The sequence below is a fragment of the Festucalex cinctus genome, chromosome 1, assembly GCF_051991245.1.
Source record: "Festucalex cinctus isolate MCC-2025b chromosome 1, RoL_Fcin_1.0, whole genome shotgun sequence".
In the NCBI taxonomy this organism is placed as follows: domain Eukaryota; kingdom Metazoa; phylum Chordata; class Actinopteri; order Syngnathiformes; family Syngnathidae; genus Festucalex; species Festucalex cinctus.
In genome coordinates this window covers 27869099-27890891 of record NC_135411.1, presented here as the reverse complement: position 1 = coordinate 27890891, position 21793 = coordinate 27869099, and the positions used below count along the sequence as shown (strand labels likewise).

Genomic DNA, 21793 nt, shown 5'->3' with positions numbered 1-21793 from the left:
ATATATATATATATATATATATATATATATATATATATATATATATATATATATATATATATATATATATATATATATATATATATATGCTTACTGTATACCGAAATAGTGCTTGAAATCGTTTCAATTATCTGGGCCTGATGTAAACACTGAACACAAAATACAGTATTCTGTTGCATGAATGGCAACAGGTGGAAACAGAGATTCGTTGAATCTCCTGCCATCTAGTGGAGGAACATTTAATTGTTGTCCCTGTTTGAATTTACCAAGGCAGTTTATATATGTACACTAAGAATATATTTTATCATTAATGATTGGAAAAGGCTGGTTTTATTTTACGGTTTTTTTTCCTTGTAACTCGTGTACGATATGTTAATTAAGAAAGCAATAATAAAACCATGCATATTTGCGATGGAATGTATTTCTTAAATTAGTCACTCATATATTTTGGTCATAAATTAATGGAAGTGATTAAAAAATATATAGGAGCATAAAGAGCCGGCTCTTTTTAAGGGCCACGCTAAAAAATAAATAAATAAAGAAATAATAGAATAAAACGGCTGCCGAAAATTAGCTGAAATTGCTCAATAGTCAAATGTACATTTTCGGCGTAGTGTCATTTCTCCAACAGTTCCTGAATCTATCATCACACGCAACGCGAAAGGATACCTCTGGATGGCGCTAATGCGTCATTAGGGTTCGGTTGATGAAGAGTGGGGAGGAGGGCGGATGTGAGCCAGCCAGCCGAGCTCGTGAGGATTTGTCAGCTGGCCGAGTGTCGTCAACACGCCGCGTTTGTGTGCAACTCCAGTCCGGTCTGGATGTATGGAGGCTCCACTCGCTTGCTTGTCGAGGCGAAACCGTCGCGCTGGAATTAAAACTCCAAGCGAGTAACCGTAGATAGACTTCTCTTCGACTCAGGATGTAAACAAACAAACGCCGCACAATGAAGACGAGAGGAACAAAAGAGACTTGTTGTCTTCAACTAACCAGCAGCTAAACCGGCTAATATTAGCCAACGTAAAGGGACCAAATAGAGACGGGGTACGAGCACTTCAAAGGCAATTATTTTGTGACGACAAACAAACGCGCTGTAAATGACGTGACTTGAGCTAAACAAAGGCAAAAGTGTAAAGCGAACTGGTTAACTAGTCTATTGTGATAACCACCTTACTTGGTGATGCTAACAAGCTCTAGCTATAAACTAGTTGTCCACTACCCAGCCGTGAGAGAACAATAACATATCACCAGCTGCTATATATTATGCATGGCTGCTCTGTCTGGGATGCCATTTTGAGCGGGTTGTGGAAATAACTCGCATACACTGTACTAGGTAGTTGCCGGTTAATTTTCTTTATTTATTTAATAATTGTTATATATTTTTTTTTCAAACAGCAGTATGTTTTGATACGGGAGATTTTTCTAACCACCTAATTTTTTTTTTTTTTTCAACAGACTTTTCCAGAAGGACCCAGTTGCTTCTTCGTCTGCCCAAAGCCGAACTGGATTGACTGTTGGTTGGCCATGGCAGTTGTGGTTGGTTACACGCCACCATGGTGGGTCAACCTCCTGCACCAACTTCCACATTTTAACTTGAGTTTCGTGGAAACGAGCAGCGACTTCCAGCCAGAGGATAGGTCGTATCAACAGGTACACATCCATGATCCACACCACTTAGCATGGTTTTTAGTAGACTATGAATGGGCTTTGTAGTTGTAACTATCAGGATTAAAGGGATTCCTTGGTGACAAATGACATGTTAACGAATTTAAGCACCTGTTCTTCCCCTGCATCTTTGAATCTTGTCACCATCTGTTGACCTACTATATCTAGCTTGCCTATTCTATCCTGGAGACCAGCTGGTATTGTCTAATCCAGGGCAAAGCAACCCTTGACTTGGGTGATGGGGTCTCCTTTGCATTGCATTTTCAGGGCCAAAAAGCAGTTTGAAAATATATAGCTGTAAAGGTCACAAAAGTTAGGGCTTGGATGAAAGTTCGGCTTTGACTTCATGAGTGAACAATTGATGAGGAAAGTCAAAACCTATTGTACTGCTCACACTGCTCTTTTCACCAATGTTATAGTCATGCAATGCAAGTCGAGTTTTTACGGCAAGCATCACTGTTTGAAACAATAATTTTAACACATGGATAGTGGTTGGTGATATTAAATAGAATATCACTTTTTTTTTTTATAAGACATGATTTTCATTTTATCAAATTGCACACAACTTGGCTGGTATAAAATCACGGTAAAAAAAAACACCATGTACAGGCCTACACAAAGTTAAAAAAAATAAAATAAATGCTGCTGGTAGCTAAAGTAAAAAACATCTTTTACATATTCTAAACAAAATAAGAATTATGGCCAGAGGTAACTTGTTGCAAAGAAATTGCAAATTTTTTGTTCCACTTTTTTTTTTTTTTTCGACAATCTTCATACATGCGGGGTATAGTTTTCGAAAGGGGGAAAAAAAAAAAAAAACTTCAGGTGACTGATTTGCAGTGTTGCCGCCATTGGCCTTCACGCTCTCCTTGCACACTGCATATGATTTTCGCTTGATTCTTGTCATCTGTCTGAAGCCCAAACGATTCCATATTATGTACAATGTATTTCTCTTCGGAATAAACTCGCTTTCAGCCTCCTCCGCCGTGCCTTCCACTTGTTTGGGGAAAAACACAAGATGGGGCGAGGCGGGGGCTAAATGTGTGCCATGGTTGATCACACTAATTGGTCACCATCTAGAATCACTTCACTCCCAACTTAGGCAGTAGCAGCAGATGCATGGCTGTCCTCTCTAGGTCACACTGTGCTTGACATGCTTTGCATTGTGATAAAACCATTTGACAGAAATTGTAAATTCCAGAAATTTACAGAAATGACAGATTGTCAGCCCTAAATATCTTAGCATGGTTTAATATTGTGATATTGTCCATCTCCCTACACGACACATGGACTTGGAGAAGTTGAAGCACATCTCAGTAATTCATTATTGGTAAATATTTTTAACTGAAATATGTGAGCCAATCGGAGAAGGATTTCCCTGAATAGCAGGCGAAACCAAAGGGTCACAGACTATTCCTGTTCCCACATTTTTTTGTATAATTTTGAGGAAAAATGTACAGATTTTAAACAATATGGATAATTTGGAAACTTTTTTTTTTTTTTTTTTTTCAAGTAATAATGTTTGAATTTTGACAACATTCGGGCATTTAAAAAGATATTTAGGAGAGCTATCCAGTTTTGTTTCTTAACATTTAGCCTTCTTCAGTTGTCCATGATCATATTAGCCTTCTATTTTTTTAAGTGTGATTCAGATCTTGATTCCAGTTTGTTTGAAACAGGAAAACACTACCCACACATACGTCATCTTATTGTCTTTGTATTGACAATCATAAAGTAAGTAATCTCAGAGGCATACTAAAGAGAAGAGTACACTCTAAGCTTTTTGTGTAGCTTCGCACTTGTCTGCCAGTTACAAACGGGAAGTGGTGTTTGAAGTCACATTTTCCTGACTTGGCACCTTTTTGTCTTCAACTCCCAGAGGTGTCATTAAAATGAAAATCATTACCAGCTTAGCATCCTAAATGTTGTGATACAAGTAGTAATGGCTAGATTTACTCTGTTTCTTTTATATTTACTTGAATTGTACTTGTGGTCTAATTTAATGCAACATACATTTTACTTAGTACTAGTTTATTTTTAAAGAAGAAACATGACTTTTGTTCCATTACACTGACCACAGACAAAGTCTCTGCTGCACCACAAGGAAGTATTTTTCAAAGTGACTCATTGGCATGAAGCAGGGCAGAAATGGCGGCTATCTAATCTCTTTCTGGTGAACAAATTGTGCTGTTTGACGTTTCACAAGTGTAAAAGGAAGTTGAAGACAATTTTGTGGCTGAGTCACCCTTCTTAAGATTGTAATATTTTTAGTTACAGTGAATGAATGTTGGGCAGGCAGTGTCTGTATTTGCATATTCTCTCATACTATATATATATATTTGTTTTCTATTTTGACTCTCATTCTGACTGGGGAAAAAAGAGATTACCAGTTACCTTAATATGAGAGTATTTATTTTTTTAATACCTACCCTTTTTTCAATAATTATTTGGAAGACTTACTTTTGTACTAGTCACATTCTAAAAGTAACAGTAGAGTTTTTGCAGAGTGTACCCACCTTTGACATATTTTCAAGGAATCGACAGTGTTTCCATATATAGTGGCCATTCACTCATCCCAGGGATCGATTTGAACAACTAAGTGAAACTAGAAAACAAGTTTTAGTATGTGCCATTAACAGCACAACATTTTTGGAGCAATTCAAACAAGCTAAGTGGCGTTTCTCTCTCGATCTCTTAGGTAGTCCATTATCCTCACATTGTCGATATAATGGTATCCATTGAAGCTGCATTGCTCTCTTCACTTATAGTCCATCATGTTACTGGGAGGTGTGGCGCTGGTCTGTCTGGCTCTGGACCTGCTGTTCCTGCTCTTCTACTCCATCTGGCTGTGCTGCCGGCGCAACAAAAACCTGGAGCAACCTTCGGCCGTCTGCTGCTGCACCGTGTGGTGCGTCATCATGGCAACACTTGTGTGCAGGTGAGCGCAGGACGCCATTAGCTACGTCACAAAATCAGTGAAGCGCAACTTGTGTTTTTATATGACACGTACACTGATGCCAATTTTTTTTTTTTGCTGGTGCATTTCATTTTGGCCATAGTGTGGGCCTGACCATATGGACTTGTTATTGAGCATTTGTTTCCTGTTTTCCGCCATATGTTGATGATCCGCTAGAGAGCCATCACAGTTGATTCAGCGCTGCACAAAAAAGAGCTGCAGGGCCCTGATGAGGACATCAACTGCATCACAATCATTCTGTCTCTGCGTCCGCTTGCTACCAAAGGATTTTTTTCCCCCATCAATAGTAAACAAGATACACAGAGGAAGCATTTGTGTTTGCCTGTCAAAACCGACAGTTAGGAATATTATTATTTTGGGACCACAGCTTACCCCAATACTAGAAAAGCTGTGCATGTTTTCCATACTTCCATCCCAGTTGTTTGTTTTTGTTTTGACATGTCTCTTGTCCACCCTTTTCACACCGCAGCGCATGAGAGGAAAAGATTAGCTGCCCAGGAAGAGGGAAAAACGCAAATGATGCACTGTTGGCTGAACACCACTAGACTATTCTGACTGCAGCTTGAAACGGTGCTCATGTCATCACCCCATTTGATTAGAAAACCCACTATGCTCTGAATGGATGTTGCTGAAATGTCGGAATTAGGATATTATTTCAGGCTCTTCAAACTGCTTCTCTGTGGCCACACTTGTTTTTTATCTACCTTCGATTTGCTCTGATTTCTAAACATTTATTTTTGATAGGCAATATGGTAATAGAACTAGCCTGTTCTCCAGTCAAATTGTCACTGTGTCATTATAAAATCTTAATATACCGTAATTTCCGGACTGTAAGTGTCGCGCCTGGCTATAAGCCGCGCAAGCTAAATTTGGGGAATACTTGAGATTGGTCCATGTGTAAGCCAGACCCGACTGTAAGCCGCAGGTGTTTTAATGTTACCGCATTGGTATATAAGGGTTCCTGCCACCACAGAGGAGATTGTCGGGATAGAGATGACTGTTTAGGAACGCAAAGCGTCCCATTTCTGAACATCTGAAAAGCATTCGTGAAGTGCACAAATAATACAGCGCACGTCCTGCAGTCATAGTAGTAGTACAGTATAACAACAGAACAAAACTTGAAGTGCTTGATGAGGCAATAACATCAAATGGCTAAATGAAATCCGTGTTTTATAGTACTTGCCAGTAACACGGCAGTAAATGTGTATAAATAACATGGTTGTAGAAAATAGATTACTGTAACAAAAATAACCAGCCTGAGCCTTTCTAAAGTCAGTTATGACCGGTAATTCTCATGCCATCGTCGTCCTCCTGCGTACTACCATTGAAGTCCTTGCCTTTAACTTAAATGCAGCTTCTTATGCATTTCTCACTGTCACTCCTACCGTATTTGGCCTCACTTGGTTTGTTTTGCTCTAACTGGTGCTTTTGCGCTTCCTTTATAGTGCGACCTCTCCGCAGGGTAGAATACAAGTGAAAAGAGTAGCAGCTTGTAGTCCGGAAATTACGTTAAATAAAAATGGGAGGAGGTTGACTAACTATAATAAAAACTAACAAGTGTGATTGAAACTGGACTAAAACTGAAACTAAATTTAAAAACAGCTGATAAAATTAACACTAGTAAAATGTATTTACAGTTAGTTTTCTTTTTTTAGAAAGCTTTTTCGTTTTTATTTTATTTTGTTAACGAAAATGTTTTTGAATTTTAGTTTTAGTTCGTTAGTTTTTGTTTACTAAAATAACCTTGGTTGAAGCTACTTATCATTAACTTCAGAGATTCTGCCTGCCTCTTTTACTCCAGTAAATCCATCTACAAACGAATTGGACATTAAAATACAGAAAATAGCATCCCAATCCATCCCCCAGAGCTGCTTTTCTGCAACCCGAGGCCTCTCATTCCAAATACCATCTGATAAAGTGCCGCCTTTGTCAGAACTCAGGCCTTCGGGGCCTCCATCCATAAGGGGTCCGTTCTGCCGAGTTTCCATGGTTCCGTGCAAGGTGTTTCAGGCGTCTAAACTGACAGGGTTAATGTGGAGTTAACACGCCTCCTCTCACTTCCTCGCTCACTCTCATCACCTCGGTTTGTCTTTTTAAGCGAAATCACCACAGTACACTGAGCCCTTCTCACCCACCCCCATTTTCCCTCCCTTACTCTCTTTGTCAGCGCCGGCATTGCTGTGGGTTTCTATGGGAACGGAGAGACTTGCGACGGAGTGAATCGGGTGACTTATTCCCTGCGCCACGCAAATCGCACAATCACTGGTGTGCAGAAGCTGGTGAGACAGAATATTCCAGATTCCGACCATTGTTGTTTTCCCCCTTCTGCCACAAAACATGTTGTGCATTCCCCTAACCCAGGGGTGTCAAACATACGGCCCGCGGGCCGGATCAAGCCCGCAAAGGGGTTTAATCCGGCCCGCAAGATGATTGATTTTGTAAAGTTAAAAAAAAAAAAAAAAAAAAAAAAAATGGTATTGTTGGACTAAACTCTTTGACTGCCAGGCAACAAAAAAATCCACAGTGCCAGCCGCTTTTGAGCATTTTAACTCATCTTTCAAGGCAAAAAGCATATTGTTTGCCTTTACTACATATACAATGTGGCTACGAAATGAAAGATCGCATTCCATTCAATGGAATTTTACTAATCATCATGAAACGTCTTTGGCAGTCAAAGCGTTAATCAGCCGGCCACAATCAAAATATGTATAATTTGTAATTTCACGAGTAGTCCTCAGATGAGCAATGCAATGGGGGAATCAACCTGGATGTCATTATTTTACACACAACTTAAAGTTACGATTAGTTTTATTAATATTATTATTATTAATTTATTTATTTATTTATTTATTTTTAAATCATAGACCATCTTAAACGTGTTAAATACGACACAAATTCAAATACTGGTAACACAAATAGATATGATAAGGATTAGCATCCATATAACGTCATTAACTGCGCCACGCAATGCATTCTGTGAAGTGGGAACAATATATATGCAAAACAGGTTGATTTAACACATCCGGAACGTATACCGGCAAAGTGTTGCCACGTTTCTTTTGCATTTGTGCTTTTTTTTCGGAACAACATGATTACAGTTGAGCGCCGTAATTTAGAGCTGGTCCACAAATCTGCGTATAAATGACGTTAATTGTTTTTAAGTTATATACCGTTATTTTACCGATGTGGCCCACTTGGTAATGTATTTTCCTCCGTGCTAACATGAGTTTGACATCCCTGCCCTAACCCCTTGATTGTCCCCTGCTTGGATGCAGGTTTCCGACAGCACGTCCTCACTGATTGGGAAAGTAGATGGCACGCTGAAGAAACTTCAGGATCAGTCCTCATTCATGGATGGATCCCTGCCAATCATCCAAAAGCTACAGCATCATCTGGGCGAGCTGGTCAGACAGATGGCAGCAATCCCCTTCTGGGACAAACACAACTTCTCTCTGGAGCAGGTGGCTGTTAGGACCGAACTGTATGATTGGTACAGGTGAGCCCATCAATAACAAAGGGGACCACACAATACGGAAAACAATACACAGTACATGTATATACACTCACTAGAGATTTGCAGCCAATGAGATTCGATAAATAAATATGCCTTTTCAAAGTTTATTGACAGGTCTGTATTATGTATGGCATCATACTGAGGGTGGTTTGTAATTGTTGAGACTTTGTTTTAAGAAGGTAAGCTAAAATGTTATTTTCACCTATTTCAGCACCCACAAAGTTCAGATTCATGACAGGGTAGACTTTGTTTTTAAATATTAAAATTTAATAAGCTGTTGGTGGACCTTCATTTAGCATCATGATTGAATTGGTGAATTAACTGTATGCTGTTTAACAAATATTTCACATTTCTGAATGGTTTTTATATCAATTGATATTTCACTGCGACAGAGTGGACGCGAATCTTGACATCTGATTACACACATGAAGATAATTATGAAACATAAGTATAAATATTTATTGTGCAACTTTCAGCCCCATTGAAAACCGACAAAATGCTGGTAGTAATAATGCCTCTGAAAATAGTTTCTTAAACCAGCAGTTACCCTGTTGTGACAGGGTGGACAGCAATATCAAGGACTGATTGCTTCTGATAAGAACATCAAAGTCAGTTATATAACACCTGGGGCCTCTTAGAAAACTGTGCATGAACACCTGCACAGAAAAGTACTGCGAACGAAACTCAAAACTCACGTACGCAGGAAAAAAAAAAGAGATTTATAAAACCATGCGTAGACACCTATACGCATATTTGCACGCAAATTCCCTTTATAAATACCACATGATCCCAACCGATGTGCGCAGCAGATTCCACGCCGTTCCCCGCCCTAAGTCCGCCTATTTCACCCTGTATTTGCCAATGGAAAGCAACTCATCTGCGTATTAATAAGCAGCACGTGTTGGCGAATACCAAACCAAAACAATTTGGACGGTCAACGAAAGGCAAGAAAGAAGGCTAAATTCACCATGATGTAGCCTACACAGAATTTTTGTGTGATTAGTAGGTATGTCCTATTTCGAAAAAAAAAGCTGTACAAATTGAAACCCTCATTGTAAGAGGTCGAGTCACGGAACGCCAATAAAAGCAAGCATGGCAAATTGCGATAATGCCGCCGCAGGGCGCACAATGGCAGATTTTTATTTATTTTTTTAAGGAAAAAAATAAATTAATAATAATAATAATAATAATAATGAATTGATGATGATAATTTGCTCTGATGTAAAGGTTGCATAAAAAAATAATTTAACAATTTTTATTGTCTTTCCTCTGACTAAATTGTCTCAAAATTAGGCGATCAACAGGCTGCCCTATTATTGTTGTTAATATTCCCAATTGTTTATGGATCTTCATCCAGAATCACAGCTGCATGGATTGCATTGTGAACGTTTATGACAGACTTTACTGACGCGCGCATTTCTTTCTTGTACTTGCATAACAAAACCCTATTTCCATAGATGCTTGTATCAGACTGTATTGTTCCAGCTTTTTTTAAAATAAAAATTTAACCTTATTGTCTTGTAGGGGTGTGAATTGCCTAGTACCTGACGATTCGATTCGTATCACAATTCACAGGTCACGATTCGATTCGATACCGATTAATCCCGATACGAATTTATAAGTCGATTGTTGCGATTTTTTTTTCATTCAAATTTAGAAAATACTACTCAGTAAGCTTGAAGAGTGTAAGATTTATATGAAAATGTATTATTTATTTATCTGAAATTTCAGTCTTATAGAGGTTGTAATTTGTTTCATGTTTGAACAGCATTGAAATAAAATATTAAGGCTTAATGTTCCGTCATATAACATTCTTCCATGCTTAAGGTGTGAATCCTAAAAAAAAAAAAAAAAAAATCACACAAAAAAATCGATTTTGCCGATTATTGAATCGATTCGAGAATCGCGCGATGAAGTATCGCGATATATCGCAGAATCGATTTTTTTTTTTTAACACCCCTATTGTCTTGTGTCAATATAGTTTTATTTAGCCTTCAATTGCAATTGCTCGGCGGGCGGTTGATGCGATGATGTAGTGGCGCGATGATGTAGTGCGTGCAATATATGCCCACATTAGTTGTCATTTGTGATTTGTTGGATGAGGCTTTTTCAAGATAGGTGATCAATGAGGGAAGATTGGTATTTAAAACGTTTATTCGCATGCAGATTTCTGCCCCGCTGCGTGCTTGTGACGTTTGAGCAAGTCTACAAAATATTATAATGTGACCCAACATCCAGCATGCATGGCGTTTGAGGAATAGAAGAAATGCACCACAAAGCTGATTGGGTCGCTGTTTTCCCATGTCTCCAGAATGTGCGGATTGCGTACGGTAGGTCCAGACTTGACGTGGCGGTGCGTAAAGTTTCACGTTCAGTTTGTTTTCTATAAATACCACCTTTGGCGCAGAAATGTTTGTACGTCGTGTTTTGGCCTCATTTTGATCGTATGCAAGCTTTATAAATGAGGCCCCTGGAGAGGTATCTCTTGTATAGGATCTAATTAGCTTGAGTTGTGTGGGTGTCAAGCTGTTACGGAGCTTCAGGTAATGAGCAGAGACGTTATCTAGGTCACATTCTCTTTTGCCGTTTCACCCTGACGGTCACTCTGCAAATCGTCATTCACATCTGTTCATCTCATTTTCTTGTTTGCTTAGGTATTATCTTTCCTTTGACACTGATGAAGGAAAGGGGCAACAATGGTAGATGAGTATCAAGCCAAATTGGAATGTTATTGACGCAGTTTACCTTACGACCGTATGTTCCATTTATTAACAACAGTGTTGTGGGGGGGGGGACAAAATGTATGTGGGCCAAACTGAAGGGTCAAAAGATCATTTCTGTGCTTTCTGGTTGTTGACGAACAGTATTGGCATGTCCTTTTTTTTCACAGGTGGCTGGGCTATCTCTGTCTGCTGCTGTTTGATGTCCTCATTTGTTTGCTGGTGCTGTTCGGCCTCATTCGCAACTCCAAGGGGACGCTCATCGGGTGAGTCGCAAGCTGAAGTGCACAAGAGAAACAAGTATGTCACTGCAAGTGATTTGTAGCCACTGGCACAGAAAGACTTGTAACGACGCTACATAAAAGTCTCCGACCCACCTTGTCAATTTAGTAAAGACCAGATGATTTCATGCTCTATAAACTTGATGCCACCCGTGCGCGGCTGGTAAACTGAAGACATTTTGTGGCACACTCACTCCACTGCCACTTTGATATTTTGAACAGCTGTGTAATTATTAACTCACTGATTTATTGAAACATAGAAGGTATGACTTTTTACATTGTCCATTTCACTCGTTTGCCACAATATAAGGTATAAATGCACTGCAGCAATTCAGCCTTTCACAACGATAATAATGCTTTGTTTTGGCTGACACTGGCAAAGTGCTATTAATAAACATTTAGTTTTATGTTTTTAGTATTTTTGAATTGCACATGATTATATTGTTAAGATTTTCTGATATGATGCAGTCTATCTACACCACTGCAAACTACAGCTATGATAATGAGCATAATTTGATTCATTCTAATGCGTTCAGTCAAATGCCAATGAAAAAGTACTTGGATTGTCTGTTTTGTGTCGTCCCCTCATTTTCCACAAAATAATACATGAATCTTACTTGCAAAATTCATACAGAATTGTATAGGCAGAATTATTTTATACAGTCAGTGCATGACATGATCAAGTATAATTAATGTAGACTTGTAATGGTTTGGTTGACCTTGCACTCCTTAGGGTGTGCTTGTTTGCTGTTGTGGCTATGGTGGTCAGCTGGGGCTCGCTGGGTCTGGAGTTGGCTGCCTCTGTGGTGAGCGTCCGCCTGTGAAGTCAAGATCACATGGTGTCGTAGTGTTTTCCACTGGTCTGACAACCCCCCAGCAAACACACACACCCTATCTCTCTCTTAGGCCACCAGCGACTTCTGCGTTGCTCCTAACACTTATTTCATCCAAGTCGTCGACAAGTATGGGGACAAAACTAAAGGTATTAGTCACTCACTGATGGTATGTTCTGTTCTTTATTTTTACCACTGTGATGGCTAAACATTCCCGCTCCCGGGTTTTAAATGGGGACCCCGCACGTGAGTGAATAGCCAAGTCTCGCCCTCCCATGCCGCTCTCAATACTGTGATTATTGTGCAGCAGTGAGACGGCATTGTTCTAAAGAGCAGGCCTTGTCCGCTGTGTATAAAAGGCCTCTAAAAGTGTCTGCCTGCAGTGCCACAGGGCAATGGGCTGCCTTTTGAGACTGAATAGAAGCTTTTATACTACAGCTCGTTTTAGTAATTGCCTAAAGATGGCATGGTTGTAAAAAGGCAATTTTTATAGAGAGCCCCGTGCAGAGTGAATGAGGCAAGCAAGATGAATGGAGTTGAGGAAGGGATTGTCATAGTTGATTATTATGAGAACAATACTAGGGAAAAAAAATCCAGTATTCATGTATTTTTCTCCTTGGCCTCCAACGGCTACACTGACTGACAAATGTAATTTTTTTTTTCTCTGCTGTGACTTTGACTGACAGTATTGTGTGTTGTTTCGATGGCTTTATTACGTTGAACTAAGGATGGCTGTATCTGTTCTATTTTGCTCCCACTGTGCAATTGTGCCTATCAGGCTCATAGTCCTTATGAGTCATAGCTCAGCCGCTTCACAACTGTAGGTGGTTGCGTCCTAAAACAAGCCTCAAAGACGAAATTAGCTCTTCTCACATCAGCATGTGTTTTTCTATCTTGGTTTGGTGGGACATAAAATTAAGGAGCCTCAGTGTAAGATGCACATGAAACCATTCAGTGACCTCAATTATTGTGCGAACTACGAATCTGAAGTACTATCACATGCTTTCGCGTTGTCCAATTTGTGGCCCGTTTCCATCAGTTTTAAGTATGCTGATCTGTTTCATCTGTCCGTTTTATCCACAGGAGTCCTCAAGTACTTTGTTACTTGCAGCTTGGAGCAAACGAACCCCTTCCAGCAGGTTTGTTGTTTTTAACAAGTAAGCTTTACTTTTAAGCTTCTCACGCTCTTTTACCATGTTTTGCTGACGTTATTCAAAAGCACATTTTTTTTCCTGCACAAAGTGGGAATTTGGTGAAAGTGGGCACATATAGAGTCACTCCCAGTGCCTCAGACATGATACATGAGTACAATAATCCTGCTCAGCAGCATTTCCTGTCCCTTGCTTCACTGGGTTTGTGTTGGAAGCCAAAGACGAATAGACTAAAATTGGACGTCTCTTCTGCAACAAATCTAGAGTTTGACTGCATGAATAAATGAAAGCCTTCTGAGTGCTCGTAAGCATCTATTGTTAACAAGGAAAAAGATGCTATATGGCCTATAGTCTGTATCTTGCATCTATGAACTGTCAGCATGCATTCACCTGACTATAAATGGAGGCAGCACATGAGCATAAAAGTATAAATATGAAAGTCTAACTAATGTTCTCTTTCAGAAGCTTTCTGCGAGTCACAAAGCGCTTGTTGGGATGCAGGACAACGTGCTGAAGCTTCTGCAGTCAACGAGTGAGTCCAGCCAACATCAGGTACGTCTCGGTTATTATACAGTACGCCTGGCTGTACAGCAGTGGTTCATTGTTGTAATTTGTGATGACGGGTGGTGAAGTGCAGTGCACTTGCTGACTGCCCACCTGGGGGCCTCGCATTATGTCCATTTAGCTACATTAGCCATTCGTTCAATACAACACCATGTTATTGTCCCTTCTGTGTGTTGACTGGCACAAAGTGGAGCTTATTTCACTCTGCATACGCACACACAGAAATGTGCTGAGCTGGTAGAAGCATTTATGAGGCAAACAGACATAATTTATACTAGAACAGTGGTGAGGACAGTGAGATGTGTAAAAAATAGAATACAGTGGTGCCTTGAGATAGGAGTGCTTTATGTTGGCAGAGGCTCAGCTCACATACAAGCGGCATTTTTTCAGATAGAATTACTAAATATTCATCAAACAAGAGCCTTCAAGCTGTTAATTGCCACTCGTAGTTGAAGTTAATTGTTTTAAAGAAATACATGAAACAAAGAAATTACAATGTGTATTGAAAACAACCACAGATTTTGTCTTTTCGTCCGCTGTCTTACTGTTTATGCTAACACATATTAGGAAACAACAAAGGCAGACGTTAGCATTATGTGATTCCCTTAAAACAATAGATGTTTGAACACAAACACAGCAACACATATAGACAGACAATATAACCAGAATGTAGTTAATTATATATCCTTTGCGAAGAGTGTCATATTAATATTAGAGTGACATATATTGTCCTAACCTGGCAATAGCCATTGTTATTGCGCTTGACTCAAGGGAGTTCTCCACAATATCAATCTGGGATTGCTCCACGGTAATTTGCTCTTGAAAGACGGGACATTCTGTACAATTCTTCGAGCTGATTGCACGATGCGGCATTGATCAAGTTTGTTTTGAATAATTTCGGCCTCTGGTGAAAATGTCGTCTTCGTTCTCGTCGAGGGGAGGGGCAAACAAGCAAAAAACATCTTACCAGCTAGAAATGCATGAAGCGCCTCTTGCTGTTCAACATTCAACAAGAAAACTGTGAGTAATTCTGCAAGAGCAGAATAAATTGTAGCGTCCATTCTTCCATGTTAGGTTTGTTTGTTAACGCCGCTGTCGGTGCTGGCTTCCTGGTTTCGTCACAGCTGCATGTCCCGCTCACACAATGTCGCTCTGTGATTGGTCCAAACCACCAGTGATTCGGATCGGTGGAAATCAACGGGCTCGGTACAAGAGTTTGTGAACTCACAAATAGCGTCAGAATTCATCTTGCAGAGCAAGGTTAAGAATATTGTCCGTCTTTCTGTCTGTTGCCCGGTGATTGGCTGGCAGCCATTTCAGTTTCTGGAATAGGCCCCAGTACACCCGTGGCCCTCGTGATGATAGGCGTTCCGATGATGGACAGTTGTCTCACACTGTCCCCAGGTGGCCCAAGTTTGCAGACAGAACGAGCCGCACAGTATGCCTTGAATGGATTTTGAGAATGTAACAAATTCTTTTTAATTATGTCATGACTTTGTTTTTAGAAAGTATGATGTTATAGGTGTGATCAAGGAATGAATTAAACATGTTTCTGAAGGTACCACTGTATAAAATGACTATTTTATAACACAAAATGGTTAAAGGGGAAATAATTTTGATATAATTTTTGATTTAAAAAAATAAAATAAAAAATCAGTAAGAAAAACCAGATCTCAAACTGCATGGCATTCTGCCGGATGTAGGCAGAGCATTCTGTATGCTACTAGTCATGCTACATCCCCAATTAAGCCCATTATTGCATATTTAGAGTTTAAATTCATTTCCAGAAAAGTTTGGAGCAGATCCAGGGAGTACTGAACACCACAGAAGTCAACCTTCATCAGCTCACTGCTTTGGTGGACTGCCGCAGCCTGCATTTGGTGAGTGAGCGAGACTTGCAGACATGCGTGGGCGGTTGCTCACTAGTGGGAAGGTGGCCCAGCCGGCGCTAACTTGTGACATCAGTGCAGTGCGGCTGAAGTCACTATAAGCCACCTTTCTACCATGCTTGCACAGCTGACCACGCTTGTCTTCACAAATAACACTTTTATGCTGCACTTCCCGTCCAACTGAAAGCGGCCCGACGATGATGAGTTGCTCACTTGCCTCCAAATTCCAGTCAAACATTCCAACGCTCCTGCCACATTAGCAAGCCATGCATACAGGATGGCAGTCCTTGTGTAATGGGGGGAGCGTTGTGGTGCTTTTTGGAGGTCTGTGAGAAAAACGCGCTGCTTCCTGTGTGTGCATGCGCGCCAACTGTGAGCTCAGCGCTTTGACCTAGTTTGAATGCAACGTCTGAAAGCAAACGGCAACATCCGTATTATTAGGTGATTGTTTGAGTCTTATGTTCTGGTGAAACGGGTGTTGCTCAATTTCTGCAGGACTACGTTCTGGGCTTGACAGGATTGTGCTACGAAATACTTGAGGGCGTCATCTACCTGATGCTCTTCTCCTTCGTGACGGCTCTCATGTTCACCTCCATCCTTTGCAGCCTGCCTCACACCTGGCGCAAGACGCGGTAAAGCTCCTCCGAACAACACCTCTAAAACCACGCTTGTCAAAATAGCATAAAAGCTTTGAATTGGCCGTTTTATGGACGCACGCTCCTGTGTACACTTCGGAATGATTTATGAGGACAAGCCCATCAATTAATCATTTCTTGACAACATTTATTCCAAGGTCTTGTTTTAGCGTGGCCACAGGAAGTACTCAGATACATAAACGAACGGAACCATGAATATTTTTGTGTACAATTACCCTTTAAACATCCAATATACTCCAGCTGTATCTCTACTCTGAAATTGTGAAGACTTAGCCTAAATCTGTCACCGCCACTGCTGGAGTTGATGTCATCTTCCACAGCGGGAAGGTGGAACCACTCTGTCCGAGCAGTCACGTTTCACCGGAAAGTGTTCTCACAAGCCCAGCTGTCGGTCATGTAATTAACAGACTCCTTCCAAGCAGTGGAGGGTCCATCTGTGTGATTGCAGCTGGAACTTCCTGTTTGAGCAGAGGCAGCCTGTTCTCCCCAGTAGTCCCTGTTAAACTTCTTTGGTTTCAAGTGGAAATTGGTCTTCTATATTGAGGCTCTTCCATTAAGCTTTAGGTTTTTTTTCTGTCTTCATTATAGTGCTTCACCCACATGTACATTGAAATTATTTGTGGCATATGCGAGTAAGTGCAAATCGTATGCTTTTAAACTTCAACATTCCTATTGTCAGTAAAGACCATGCATCAGCAAGTGCCTGAGAACAAACACAGCAAATGTAACCACGTGGCACCGCGCTGGTCTCTAAAAGTGGGGCAGCGGCTCCCTCTGGTGGTGACTCACTGTCTGGCGTGTCTTGGCAGGGCCTACGAGGACAGCGAGAGCGACTCACTGGGCGGGGGCGGCAGGCAGAACCAAGATAACCTGTACCGCGTTCACATGCCCAGCCTGTACAGCTGTGGCAGCAGCTATGGCAGCGAGACGTCCATCCCGGCCACCGCGCACACCGTCAGCAACGCGCCTGTGACAGAGTACATGTAAGTGGGGCTTTGGGTTGAAAGCAACGGTGACCACATATTTTTCTCATGTGACAAGAAATTAAAAACTTTTTTTTGCAAATTATATCAGGGATCAGCAACCGGTGGCCATGTAGCCCTCGACCTCACTCTGAATGCCCCCTTGATTAATTTACCCCCCAAGAAATATTTTTATCTCTGTTAAGTTTTGGCAGCTTAACGATGCATTCGGGTGAATGGATGACGGAAAAATGAAGTTTCTTTAGCCAAGTATGGCGTATTTATTGTGGAGCACAACAAAGCACGTCTGCACTCATCAGCCTTCAGGCTCAAAGTAAAAGGAAGATAAAAGAACAAAGGATGATAAAAGAAGTGTTTGTGCGCCTCACAGAGGCACAAGCACAACATTACACATCAACTGACACTGAGGACATAATCTCTCAACAATCTTTTTTTTTTTTTTTTTTTTTTTGACCCCACACACGCGAAAAAAAAATCTTCAAAAGATGCTGATAAATATTGAATATTTTCCACGAAAAAAACAGGGAAATTGGTGTGTGTGGGTGGAGGAGGGAGATTCCTGGGGGAAAAAAAAGAGGAACAATCCAAAATATTGAAAAAAAGAAAAAAAGAGGAACAATCCAAAATATTGAAAAAGAAAAAAAATGGGAATATATGGGAATGGGCACCGAACTGTGAAAATGCAGGGGTCAACTGTAGTTTTAAGTTATAATATCACCATTCACCAGTAGATGGCAGACATCTCGTTTCACTGACACTGCATCTTGTGCAGCTCTACTACAAGCGAGTAGACCGATTCTAAATGATTTGCAGGATAAACAGTACCTCCAATGATATTCCATTTTTGAGTGAGTTTATATGTTTAATGCACAAAATGAATTCTTGTTTGTTTACTGTTAAGCATTTGAGCCACCCATGGTCCTCTCTGGTCCCCGACTAGCATTGAGGAAAAAAATGTGTCCCCTTCTGGCATTTAAGTTGGCTACCATGGCATTATATCGTAATTGTTTCGATTGTAAATGATTCTCATTTTGGTACGGTACGGCTGTTGTTTGAACACCCCTTGTTCAAAGCACATGCACATGGGTGAAAAGAATTCAACAGAGGTGCATGCAGCTGTTGCTGTCCAGCTGCGAAAGCCAATACTGACCTCGCTGCTTTTTCTCCCGCAGGGCTCAGAACACCAACTTCCGTGCCGAAAATACACCTTTGATTGGACGGGAGTCTCCTCCACCCTCGGTGAGTTGAAACCGGCAAACGGCCTTTTTAGCCATGTTTCCACCAAGTGCTCCACTACAAGGCAGATAGGACTTTTATTTTGGTGCCTTTTATACATTTTTAGGAAAAATATTGATCCAAGTAGTCTTCTTTGGTCTTAACGTGGCTATTTTGAACCCTGATCCTAAAAGAACAGTCAGTCATTCTGAATTCTTTCCAGCAACAGTGAGGTGATCCCCCTTCTAACAGCACCTCCAATCTAAAACCTCTAAAAGCCCTCACTCCCCTTCCCTCGATGCCACACTGTGTCTGGTCTGGACACTGCTTCACATTTCTTCTCTACACTCTTGTCGTCTTTTCTCCCACCACCCTCCTCATTCCGTCCAGTTGTATTTGACTCCCGCCCACACTAACAGCGGCCACACCTGGCAGCTTAAGCCGTCGGACAGCTCCAGATCGTTTTGGTAACCTCGTCTGCTATGCTAACAGGTACACAATATGCCAACCTACCCCATGTGGACAACCCCACCCTGACCCCAAAACCCAATTCCACTCCAGTGTCCCACCTGATGTTTGTTACCAGTGGCCCCTGACCCCCAGGCTGCATGTTTCCCTCCCCAGTGTGAGGAATGTCCCTGTGGATTATCTCTTTCGCCACACGTTAGATGTCATCAATAAAGTTGTTTCGAATGGTTTCAACAAGAGATAGCGTATCAAAAATTTCGGCAGAAAAGGAAAGTCACAGAATGGAGTCAATATAAACCGTACTGGGGTTATACAGTAGGAGATGACGACGCTATAATTTCTTCTGAACAGTTAAACCCTGACTTGACTTAAATGTTTTGTTTTGTTTTGTTTTGTTTTTAAATATATATATTCCTTTTGTATACCAGTGCTTCTCGATATCTTAGAACACCACTGAAAAGTTAATTTACCTCAGTAGTTCAATGCATAAAGTGAAGCTCATTTATCATAGCTAAAAATAGAAATGAATCTGTATGTACTGAATCTACATGCATCTGAATTTTCCTTTTTGAACTGAACGACTATATATATTTAAAAAAAAAAAAAAAGTCTTGATTTGAGACGCATCTGTAGGTAAGTTGGGGCATCTCTGAATTTAGGCGTTAGAAGCATGATTGCATCCTTAATTGTTCAGGAATGACACGTCCTATACCAACATATACATGAAAACATGACCTTTAAAGGAGACATGTTGTGCATTTTTTTTCTGTATTTAAAACAAGATTAACACATTTGCTTAATATTACACTCGATGGACCATACAGAAACCAGTGATACGAGCAAGCTATAATATGTCCCCTTATAATGAATGTAATCTATGCACTTCCCTTTCTTAAATCGTGCTACTTCTGTAGCATTCTGCAGTGTTTCCCAACCTTTGAGCCAGGCAACCTTTTTCTGTACATTAAAAATAAATACAAATAAACTCCACCCAACTAAAATGTCACCAAAAAATGAATGCTGAAATAATGACGATCTCGTCTCACTTTACTCCCATCAGACAGTGTGAAATGATATCTGTGCCTAACCTACGAGCGGAAAGCCATGACGCATGTCGTTGTAGAAATGGCAACACAAGTTTATTGTACCTTCTGCTCTATAATGAAAGAGCATTTCATTGTTGTGATTGGAACTTACTGGTGTAGATGAATGAATGGGGATCTCGTTTAGTGAAATAGGGTTATTTCCTGACGGTCTGTCACTTTGGTTGGGAATCACTGACCGACTGCACTTTAGCTTGAAAAGTGAGCAGTTTGCAGCCATGTTGGGCGGTGCATGTGCAACCTCTGTGTCCCCACCCTACCCCACTCTCAAGAACGTTTCTACTCATTTGAAAGAGCTGTGATACTTGGGAACATCTTGCAGACTTTTAAGTGAATTTATTTGTTGTATCTTTGTTTGTATTGATTACTATCGGGTCCTATTGGTGATGTTTTTCTATCTGCTTTTCCTGCACAGTACACCTCCAGCATGCGGGCGAAGTACCTTGCCAACAGGCGACCAGAGCCCAACATCCCTGCATCAATTTAGCCGGAAGAGAAACCAAATGGCCACCACATCTTAAAAGTCACTCCGCCAACCCCCCCTTGTAGTTGCTTCCTGTAGGAAAATGTTTGGATCACTCTCACTTAGAGCTCACCTTTTATTCCAGATTCTTACAGTCAAATAAGGAATCATTTTACTGGAAGTGATGAAGCCTGGACACAATTACCACATTGAAACTGTGGAGACCTGACATAAGGAGGTGTTTGTTTTTTTTCTCCTACCTTAAGTGGAGACCTTAGAGCACTGCCTCCGTTTCATACTTGACCCCGGGCAATGTTGACTGAGTGTACATTATCTACAGTGTCTTTGCTACCTTTGTCTTAACTCTGGTGTTTGGGACCAGTTGCCGTGCACAACTGCATGTCTTATGAGCTTACAACAGAGCATTTGATGTTGGAAATAGTCCTACGGCACCCGTGAGCTGCCAAGCTGTGAATTTGGAGGATTCCATCATCTGGCAACACGGCATCTGGCAAAGAAGCCGTCATGAGGATGGAAGAAGATGCCAATCAAAGGAGGGAGCAAATCATTAAATACTTGAGACGTTAACGTACTACTGGAAAACCTTTTCTCGCAATTTCGCTCCAGACTTTGGATTTTAAGCTGTCACCACAGAACACATCTGTGACTTCTCCAAATCTACCTGGCAGCTATCATCACAATGCAGCCGTTAACAGTTGTGAAATGTGCGTTTTGTTTTGTTTTTGTAGACTTTCCAACATTTTTGCAGTGGCAATGCAGCGTCTGTCAAATGTGTTTTAGCATTTCTAACAATTTGATTAATGCGATGAGTTTACGCCCATTGTTCGTGTTTTGTTTGCGGAAGAACTTCAGGCAGTGCCAATCAAACTTTTTTTTTATTTTTTATTTTTTTCATATTAGGTGAGCCTGTTTTGTTTTGTTCCCCCCACCCCCATCCATCATGTTTTATGCTCTGTACACTGTTGTCATTTGGCCGTCATGGTCTCGGGTTTTGAGTTGTCCTTGTTGCATCATTAACATTTATTGTAAAAGAGAAAAACATACCTTTAAAAATTGCTTGCTTTTACATTTTCTCTTTGATATCTTTTTGATTTTTAGAACGTGAAACCAACACATGCTGCTTCATTTATGTTATGGTAGCTGTTTTCATTTTTAATCAGGTTTATGCTCTCAAAATTGTTTTATACAAAATATTCAACATGTACATGGGAGAAAACAAAAGAAATGTGGGTCTATTGAGTTTGACTTACTGCCGTGTTTTTAAAAAAAAATAAATCAACTTTAACTGTA

At 40.6% G+C, this 21793-nt stretch overlaps 2 protein-coding genes across 3 annotated transcripts in view; one reads left to right on the top strand and one right to left on the bottom strand.

The window, feature by feature from the left end:
- The window catches only part of snx8a (sorting nexin 8a), a 12738-nt gene extending 11495 nt beyond the window's left edge, over window positions 1–1243 (bottom strand). Inside the window, exon 1 of the mRNA XM_077527413.1 lies at window positions 670–1243. The gene's annotated coding sequence lies outside the window, so the exon portion shown is untranslated. The remainder of the gene's footprint in view (window positions 1–669) is intronic.
- On the top strand, window positions 689–21793 carry ttyh3a (tweety family member 3a). 2 transcript variants are annotated; one of them, XM_077527387.1, is made up of 16 exons: window positions 689–1044; window positions 1456–1650; window positions 4434–4603; window positions 6810–6921; window positions 7918–8138; window positions 11047–11142; window positions 11891–11963; window positions 12064–12139; window positions 13074–13129; window positions 13604–13693; window positions 15493–15585; window positions 16090–16226; window positions 17060–17233; window positions 18406–18472; window positions 18839–18940; window positions 20435–21793. In XM_077527387.1, the coding sequence occupies exons 2-15, from the start codon at window positions 1525–1527 to the stop codon at window positions 18917–18919; spliced, it is 1572 nt and encodes a 523-aa protein (XP_077383513.1). In that variant the 5' UTR covers window positions 689–1044; window positions 1456–1524; the 3' UTR covers window positions 18920–18940; window positions 20435–21793. The 2 variants fall into 2 exon arrangements, with proteins under 2 accessions (XP_077383513.1, XP_077383520.1); XM_077527394.1 differs by lacking the exon at window positions 18839–18940.